We start from the raw sequence: 10,528 nt of genomic DNA on the forward strand, positions 1-10,528 counted from the left end.
ATTTTGGGTATATGCCCAAGAGAGGTATAGCTGGATTCTCAGGCAGTTCAATGTCCAATTTTCTGAGGAACCTCCAGACTGATTTCCAGAATGGTTGTACCAGTCTGTAATCCCACCAACAATGGAGGAGTGTTCCTCTTTCTCCACATCCTCTCCAGCATCTGCTGTCACCCGAGTTTTTGATCTTAGCCATTCTGACTGGTGTGAGATGAAATCTCAGGGTTGTTTTGATTTGCATTTCCTTTATGACTAAAGATGTTGAACATTTCTTTAGGTGTTTCTCAGCCATTCGGCATTCCTCAGCTGTGAATTCTTTGTTTAGCTCTGAACCCCATTTTTTAATAGGGTTATTTGTCTCCCTGCGGTCTAACTTCTTGAGTTCTTTGTATATTTTGGATATAAGCCCTCTATCAGTTGTAGGACTGGTAAAGTTCTTTTCCCAATCTATTAGTTGCCGATTTGTCCTAACAACAGTGTCCTTTGCCTTACAGAAGCTTTGCAGTTTTGAGAGATCCCATTTGCCGATTCTTGATCTTAGAGCATAAGCCATTGGTGTTTTGTTCAGGAAATTTTCTCCAATGCCCATGTGTTTGAGATTATTCCCAACTTTTTCTTCTATTAGTTTGAGTGTATCTGGTTTGATGTGGAGGTCCTTGATCCACTTGGACTTAAGATTTGTACAGGGTGATAAGCATGGATAGATCTGCATTCTTCTACATGTTTACATCCAGTTGAACCAGCACCATTTGCTGAAAATGCTATCTTTTTTCCATTGGATGATTTTGTCTCCTTTGTCAAAAATCAAGTGACCATAGGTGTGTTAGTTCATTTCTGCGTCTTCAATTCTATTCCATTGGTCTATCTATCTGTCTCTGTACCAATACCATGCAGTTTTTATCACTATTGTTCTGTAATACTGCTTGAGTTCAGGGATTATGATTCCCCCTGAAGTCCTTTTATTGTTGAGGATAGTTTTAGCTATCCTGGGTTTTTTGTTATTCCAGATGAATTTGCAAATTGTTCTGTCTAACTCTCTGAAGAATTGGATTGGTATTTTGATGGGGATTGCATTGAATCTGTAGATCGCTTTTGGTAAAATGGCTATTTTTACTATATTAATCCTGCCAATCCATGAGCATGGAAGATCTTTCTATCTTCTGAAATCTTCTTCAATTTCTTTCTTCAGAGCCTTGAAGTTCTTATCATACAAATCTTTCACTTGCTTGGTTAAAGTCACACCAAGGTATTTTATATTATTTGGGACTATTATGAAGGGTGTCGTTTCGCTAATTTCTTTCTCGGCTTTTTTCTCTTTTGTGTAGAGGAAGGCTACTGATTTATTTGAGTTAATTTTTGTACCCATCCACTTTGCTGAAGTTGTTCATTAGTTTTAGTAGTTCTCTGGTGGAACTTTTGGGATCACTTAAACATACTATCATATCATCTACAATTAGGGATATTTTGACTTCTCCTTTTCCAATCTGTATCCCTTTGATCTCCTTTTGTTGTCTGATTGCTCTGGCTAGAACTTCAAGAACTATATTGAATAAGTAGGGAGAGAGTGGGCAGCCTTGTCTAGTCCCTGATTTTAGTGGGATTGCTTCAAGTTTCTCTCCATTTAGTTTAACGTTAGCTAGTGGTTTGCTGTATATGGCTTTTACTATGTTTATGTTTATGTTGAATTCCTATTTTTTCCAGGACTTTTATCATGAAAGGGTGTTAAATTTTGTCAAATGCTTTCTCAGCATCTAATGAAATAATCATGTGGTTTTTATTTTTCAGTTTGTTTACATAGTGGACTACCTTGATGGTTTTCAAATGGTGCTAGTTAAAGTAGATGGATATATGTACAATACTTATAATAGACACATACTTATCACCCACTTAATTCTAAATATACCAAAAACTTCTATATAAAATCAGATGCACTGAACCTAAGAGAAATTGAGGAATAGCTTTGAACTCTTTGGCAGAGAAAAGGGTTTCTAAACAGAACATTGTTAGCACAGATAATAAGATCAACGACAAATGAATGGGATCATATGAAACTGAAAAATGTTTGTATGGTAAATGACATCATCATTTGGCCCATGATTAAATGTGCAGAACTGGAAAAACATTTTATCAACTATGCGTGCAATATAGGGCTAATATCTAAATATATAAGGAACTTAAAACATGTGAATATCAAGAAAACAAATAACCCAATTAAAAGGGAGAAAGATCTAAACAGAAGATTCCCAAACAAAGAATCGCACATGGCTAAGAAACACTTAGAAATGATATTCAAAGAATACCCTTGGGAGGGAATAGGGAGCTAAAGTTTAGAACAGAAGCCAAAGGAATGCCCATTCGGAGCCTGCCCCAAATGTGGCCCATACATATACAGCCACCAAAATAGATAAGATGGATGAAGCAAAGAAGTACAGGCTGACAGGAACCGGATGTAGGTCTCTCCTGAGAGACACGGCCAGAATACAGCAAATACACAGGCGAATGCCAGCAGTAAACCACTGAACTGAGGAGGGGACACCCGTTGAAGGAATATTAGAAAGGCCTGAATGAGCTTGAAGAGGCTTGAGACCCCATATGAACAACAATGCCAAGCAACCAGAGCTTCAGGGACTAAGCCACTACCCAAAAGTATACATGAACTCTCCTGGGCTCCAACCTCATAGGTAGCAATGAATAGCCTAGTAAGAGCACCAGTGGAAGGGGAAGCCTTGGTCCTGCCAAGATTGAACCCCCAGAACAGGATTGTTGGGGAGGGCATTAAGAGGAGGAGGATGGGGAGGGAACACCCATGTAGAAGGGGGGGGAGAGGTTAGATGTTTGCTTGGAAACCGGGAAAGGTAATAACAATTGAAATGTAAATAAGAAATAACCAATTTAATAATGATGGAGAAAAAAAAGGAAAAAAGAAATAAATGGTTTTCGACATCCTTAGTCATCAAAGTAATACAAATCAAAACTATTTTGAGATTTCTTCTTATACTCATCAGAATAGCTAAGACCAGTAACAAAGTGGCTCATCATATTGGAAAAGCTATGCAGTTTTAAACAATTCTGTAATTTAAAAATGTTTTTGGTAACTTATATTAAAAAATGAATTGTACAAATGCTTTTGAAAAAAAATAAATGAGGAACACTATTAGACAAAAAACCAAAACATTTGAAAACTGAGAAATAGGTTTTAGAACAAAAACCAAAGGAAAGTTTAATTGCCTATTTTATTTTACTATTGTTGCCGTTATTCTGTGATGGGGCAATATAACTTCTCTTATGGACTCAGGTAGCATAATGAATTCAAGATATTTAAAGCTAGTATTAGAATCTTGGGCTTCTGCCAATTAAAGTGCAAGTTAGATTGAGTAGGATAAGGCTGTTCATATGAAGATAACCCAGACGCAAATGTACAATAAATAAATCACTTTAATTTTTCTTAGTTTAGGCTACTTTTTGGGAATAGTTAAATTTGTCTGACTAGTACTGTGCTTACCAAATTTTCAGTTAATTACTGACTCAGTTGTACATGTCAGTTCAGGTAGATACTATCAAGCAAATACAGAAAGGAAGATAAATTTATAGGAACATTTCCACACAGGTTAAGAGCTATTTCAAATATTTAAGCTTCAAAAATAAATGACAAAGCTGTTTTAAAAATTTGTTTCTTAGATATCTGGAGACACATAATGTGCATTGTTCATACAAAAGTTCATTCAATTAAAAGTTTATGAACTACTTTTACTTGAAAATGATGTCAATGTGATGAATTAAATAAAAAAGATGTGAATCATATGGGAATAACAAAGGCCAAAAGGCACAAAAGTTACAAAGATTGGAAAAGTTAAAAGTTCTGGAGTTAGCAGGTGAAGAGATGAATTATTGGTTCAACTTTAACCATTGAAAATTGGAGATTTTCAGCTGGTAGACAGTGGGCACTCAGATTGAGTGAAATCACAAGTGTTTAGGAATTTTTTTAAATTAATTTTTTTTAATTTACCTCAAATTTGAGAAAGAACTTATTGTTTCATTTCTAGGTTTAAAGACTACAACATATCTTCTTTAGCTGCTTATAGATTGGTAATATACTACTGCATTTTAAAACATTCCTTTAATGATTTGTAACAAAAGTGGTTTATCTGCAAAAGATACTAGCTGCATGAACTGAACTTATGTGTGTACTTATTTTGAAATCCACTTAATCAGCTTCATCTGAGAACATACTAATCATACCTGAGTACAATAGAAGTTAATGCACGTTTCATGACCATATCTCCCAAGTCCTGATGGATGAAAGTAAACAGATAGCTCTGTGGTAGAGTGGGGTAGGAGGACCAACTGTGAGAATTCAGAAAGGAACACAAGAAAACCAAAGGTCAATAATTTTTTGATGTGGAAACTTTGTATGCCAAGTCTATGAATGGCTTGTATTTGCACAATAAATGTTAGGAGTTACATACATTATTTGTTTTTGTATAGCCACTCTACAAATATTGATTATACAGGATCTGATGAACACTATTCCTTATGGTAGATCTCAGACCATATTCTTTCTCCAGACAATGACCATGCAAAACTTACTATGTATTAAGATGTCAGGATTGATTTTTAGAGTACTTACATTTAATAATTATGTAAATAGATACTTTATTTGGGAACCTCTAGCTTTTGAACTTCCTATGGCACAGGCCAATCACTATAGGAACCTAACTGTCAATGTCAAAACAAGTGAATTCTTGGTAAACATCAATGTAATTTTTTATAATGTTTTACAATTTTTTTTACGAAAAAATTTTTAAATTCTTTCACACCATCCTGTTATATTCATGGTACTAGTTGGTAGTGTAAAACTTATGTTTCGATTTTTTCTTTAGAGATAATAAAGGAAGCAATGATTAAATCAAAATGTACAAAAAATTTAGGTATCATATATTTTGAGTATTACACTAGGATACAAAAATATTTAATATGAGTGCATATGGAATAGCAGCATTACAGTGCCCAGGGAGTATACACCAGTTGAGATGAGCCCCCCAACATATATACAGCAGAGGACTCCTGGGTCTGGGTTCAGTCAGAGAAGATGCACCTAACCCTCAAGAGACTGGAAGCCCCAGGAAGTTTAAAGGTCTGTGAGATAGGTGGAGTGGGTCCATCTCTGTGGAGCCTGGGGGAGAGGAGAGGAGGTATGAGATGTGGAACAGTGGAGAGGGTAGACCGGGAGGGGAATAAAATCTGGAGTGTAAAAAATAAATACATAAATAAAAATAAAAAGAGAGAGAAAATCATTTTAAACTAAGGTATTATGACAAATGAACTTCAAGCACAACAAAGCAAAATTACAAATAGCAGCTATCAATTCTTGCAACATATAGCATTTTCTTTCACTTATCTTTGATAGTAGTCATGAAAAACAAAAACGAATTTAATATATATTATTTAAATAAAAATGTGAATAATTTAGAAATTAGAAATAAAAAACATTGTTATGATTTTCATGTGTTATTGTATCTATTTGTTATCAATTAATTAATTATGCTCACATATAATAGGATTGTCTCATAAACCTTTTGGATTATTGCTAATATTAGCATTTTTAAATTTAATGCCTAGTAATGCTTGATAAATTAGTAAGAGAAAAAATGGACTCTAAAGCCATAAAGGAAAATATATATTCATATATATATGAATATATATGATGTAAAAACTCTTGTTTTAATATTTAAATATAGGCAAACTATATAGTGAACTCTATATGTTTTATAATTATTTATATCATTAGGTAACACATTCAAACTTGCTAATTTTAATACATTTTAAATATTAATGTGTATATATAAACTCTTAAGTATAGCAAGCAGTGATTTTTAAATTTGATCGACTGTTTAATTGTTAAATTAAGAACTAATTATTTTATTTATATTAGTATAATGATATATAAATATATACATTTTAACTTCTTATGTAGAATAAATATCTCCTAGCAAGAGTTTCAGAAGAGGTTCTTAGAAAAAAAAACACCACTGTTATTATCTATCTTTTGAAATACTTCCAATTTTTTCTAGACTGTTTTATCATTCCTCAGCTCATTCTATCTAGCCTCTTTTGTCAGCCTCCTAAGAATGCAGAGTAGCTATGAGTACAAATGTAAGCACACAACCATGACTGCCTTCAAATTATCATGTTGCAGTTTAATTGAAATGGATATGGGATCAAATTTACTGCATATATTTGGTGTCCTGTGGTTTGGAAATATAGGTATTTGTTAAAAGCTCTTATCTTCTTTTGTAACTTAGGCAAAACCAAAAATAATTTAGGCTCATTAACTTTTTTTTATTGGATTTTTTTGCTTACATTTCAAATGTTATCCCCTTTCCCAGTTTCCTCTCTAGCAACCCCCTCTCCCAGCCCCCCTCAGCCTGCTTCTATGAGGATGCTCCCCATCTTATCTATCCACTCCTTCCTGCCCACCCTGGCATTCTCCTATACTGGGGAAGTGATAGGTTCATTAACTTAATCATATTCTTCTTCATGACCTCAAAATGAAAGAATGGGACACAGACATGAGCAGAAGATGAGCAAGACCTTTCTAAAAATCTGAAACTGTAGATGGGGGCAGGGCTAAAAACTCACAAAGGGTTAAAAATATATATGCTTAGGACTTTGTAAATATATAACTGTTCAGATAGAATTATATTACTCAGAGACTATTACAAAATCGGATTAATAAAATGGTCAGAAAATACAACCAGCAAGTTGAGCATAATTTACACAAAAAATTCCAGTCCTATATTAAAATGAGGTTATTTAAAAATAGATTACAATTCATGAGTATTATTAATGATTCTAATGGTAATAATGAATTAGAATCCTAAAATTAGAATTAGAAAATGCTGTTGGAGCAATCCGTTTAATGAATTTCTGAATGTACTTACTGGTAATTTTCTGTTAAGGTCCATGACAAAATTTTCTGGATTACTGTTCCGTATTTTCAACTCTAAAGTTTCATGTGTAGGATTATATAAAGGAAGGGTCTGAATGATTTTTCTGGGAGGAAAATCAATAGCAGTAAATTTGCTGGTGTTCAAAAACTTTTCAATATTTTCATAAGCTTTTTCATTTTTAATTAAATTATGTCCCCCTTAAAACCAATGCTATTTTATAAATAGTTGCATATATTTGTGAGAAACATGTGTGATTTGATTGTATAATAAATACATTTCAATCCAAATTAAAAATAATGTTCCTCAATGAGGAAATTATAAAATGCTACTCATCTGCAATCTACAGAAATTAATCAATCTCAACAATGATATGAAACACAGACACACATATATCTAATGATATACATATACTATATATGTATATATACACACATATGTATATATATATAATTTTTAACACTAGAAAAAACTCAAAATGTGATATTAAATGCAATTTAGAAAATATGTAGGTTTGATAACCTGAAGTCAGTTAGGAAAACAATCCTTTAATCTAATATAACTTGTGTCCTATAACATTTACTTCAAATAGGTTCAGCATTACAGCTTAGGCTGCAATAGGTTCTTTAGTTCATATGCTTATGGCACCAACTCTAACTAGGTTTGAGTATAGAAAGAAAAATTTTCACATCTTTCTGATTTTCACATTGGTTTTTAATTATTGTCTGTCTTTGTCATATTTTCTGTGTTGATTAAACTACAAAAGTCCACTACCAGAAGCAATTTACTTTGATAGCAAATTAGAATATTGCTGTAGGTGTTTAAAAGTTAATGTTTGATAAACTTTTGGATATTCAAATTTTAAGGAATTAGAACCAGAATTTTCGATGCAAACTTATTCTGGTTAATAAGTATTTTAAAATATTCTTGCTATTCATATTTCTCTCTCTTTCTCTTTAGAATTTCTTGACACAGAATCTTCAAAGAAACTGAATATGAATGTGTGTGTATATACAGATAAAATATATAAACTGAACATATATATGTATATATAGTAATTAGAAGAAAGAACAATTTGTATATGTTTATTTTCAAACATAATTTGCAGAAAAATTACTATTTTTGCAAGGTGGATTTACATAATTTTAGAATGATTTAAAGTAGAAATAAAATCTAAGGTCTGTATTCTCAGTCTTAGTAAATAACATGTGAAAAAAACCTATGGTTTCAAGTCAGTACTAACCTAAGCTTATTGTATAAAAAGTATATTCATGCCAGAAGAATAAGGTATGATACTACCTTACTAGTAGTGAATGCAATGACACTGCACAACAGGTAAGAAGACTGAACAGAAATGGCCTCTCATATCATACTAAGGCAACTGATTATCCTTTGAAAGAATCAAGTAGCTTTGAGTGGTTGCTTGTGTTTAAGTAAGTATGATGTTTTCATCATGGAAACTGGTTGGAAAATACTGTGAGTTGATAAGGAAGAGGAAGCACAGTAACTACCTGTGATTATTATGTTATTATAATCCAGCTGCGAAACAAGGAAGGCTCAAGTAGTAGCAATAGGGGAAAATTAAGTGTTTGCATAAGCAATGATGGGGAGAAGAAATGCAAATTACTGTGAGCCTTTGTCAGGAAAAGGAATAAAGAGAATGTCTATTTATGGAACTATTACTCATGTAGATGGCTCCTCAGAGAATTATCAGATTAATATAGAAAGGAGCAGCTAATATTATATTTGTCCATGGAAGGCAGACATGAAATCGAAAATTTGTGTAATTTCACTTTATGTGGTATCTAAAGTAGAGAAAGAAATCAGACAGGTTAATGGAATTGTTTTCATTAGGATAGCAAAAATGGTGTGGAAGGTGGTGGGTCTGTAGTTTCACAAAATTATGAAATGGTACTGTTCTATAGACAGTAAAATGGTTAATTTTATGTTATGTGGACCTTTTCTTCAAAAAACAGAAACATTCAGAAACCAAAAATAGGAAAAAAAATGAAAGGATAGGATAGAAAAATTGAGTAGGAAATAAAATATTATTGCACATAGGATGAATAGATACGTTCATGATTATCCTTCTTCAAATGTTTAGGAGTGTGTGTGTGTGTGTGTGTGTGTGTGTGTGTGTGTGTGTGTTTGTATTTGTGCATATGGGTACGCATATACAGTCCACACTAAGGTAGAAAGTATCGGCATCTAAAGGTGTACTTTGAACACCATTCATGGACCCCAGAATGAATTATATGCTTTGACATATAAAAGTTGTACAATCACATGCTCACACAATTATAATAAAGTTTTAAAAGGAAAAAAAAGGCAAGTACAGTATAAAAAACAATGGTTGTAATGCAGAGACAAAATATTTCATATAAATAATATTTAAAATAAGTTTTATATAATTTTCATATATTAACATTTATTACAGAGTAATCTCTTTCTTTGTGAATCATTTGTAGCTGTGTTTTGGGTCAACACATTGGAATGATTTGACATACATTTTTGTGTGATGAAGAATGAATATTAAGTAAAAGGTACTTATTAGAATATATATTCTTAAAGATTATTATAGGCTGTTTATTCTTGTTTACCAGAATCAAAGTTGGTGACAGAAACAGCATACGATCTTGACTATCTGAGTGTGAATGTGGTACCTCAAGAGGTCATAGTGTTAGCCAAGTGGACCAGTTTTCACACTTGCTCATTGCATATCCTCTGCTTTGAGCAAACAAAACTTCAACCAGACCTCTTTTTTACCATGAACCGAACTTGTTCCCCAGCTTAAGTCACATGTGCACAAGAACATGTTCCACTCCCTCCAGTATCTACTGGAAATGGGCTGAGTATGGTCAGATTTTACAATCTGTTAGATTCCACTGACTAGCTTTTCCTGTCCATGTTTTTTTCTACTTTACTTCCTTTTCCATTTTATTTTGTGGGCCTTAATATGGGCGCTTGCTCTGTACTGCAGTAGTCCCTATACCTCATTTGCAAGCATGTTTTGTAGAGAACTTTTAACCACACCCCAGTCTGCTTCTTTTGACAGATTACACATGAGAAATGTATTTATTTTGTATTTTCAAAGGTCAAATGGTTTACAACAGAAGACAAAATTATTAAACAGAACTTACTTTCCAAGATCACACTGCATTTCTGGTATTCTCTTTGGTTTTGGAAGTTCAGTTGTTAATTTTAGTAAATACCAGAATTCTTCACCCATTTCAGGCTGAAAAATAATGCTGTTGTAGAGAAGTTTTGAAAATCTTGTTAGTTGTATTAGTTTGTATAATAAATTTGGAGGGTCAAAATATATGGTAGAAATATCTGGTTTTAAATAGAGTATTTAATAACTACTGTCTTATGTATTCTAGTCTTACCATAAATGTACCTGCAATTTTTAAAATGTTTGTCTGGAAGTTTACTTTATTAATAAAAATAGTTATTAATATAGATTTAATAAATGTTTATTGAATCAATGGAAACTGATTACAGAAGTACTTTAAATGTCAATGTTAAAATATTCTGGTTTATAGTTGTAGGTAAATCAAATACACTTTGTTGAAATAAATGCATGC

The 10,528-nt window shown here is 32.6% G+C and overlaps 1 protein-coding gene across 1 annotated transcript; it reads right to left on the reverse strand.

Annotated features, from left to right (window-relative positions):
* Nucleotides 1–4,209: 4,209 nt before the first annotated feature.
* On the reverse strand, nt 4,210–10,188 carry LOC116888438 (cilia- and flagella-associated protein 47-like). The gene is made up of 3 exons (XM_032889712.1): nt 10,085–10,188; nt 6,939–7,050; nt 4,210–4,341 (listed from the first exon to the last, which is right to left on the reverse strand). The coding sequence occupies exons 1-3, from the start codon at nt 10,171–10,173 to the stop codon at nt 4,231–4,233; spliced, it is 312 nt and encodes a 103-aa protein (XP_032745603.1). The 5' UTR covers nt 10,174–10,188; the 3' UTR covers nt 4,210–4,230.
* Between the last annotated feature and the right edge of the window lie 340 nt (nt 10,189–10,528).

Source organism: Rattus rattus, chromosome X (genome assembly GCF_011064425.1).
Source record: "Rattus rattus isolate New Zealand chromosome X, Rrattus_CSIRO_v1, whole genome shotgun sequence".
Lineage (NCBI taxonomy): Eukaryota > Metazoa > Chordata > Mammalia > Rodentia > Muridae > Rattus > Rattus rattus.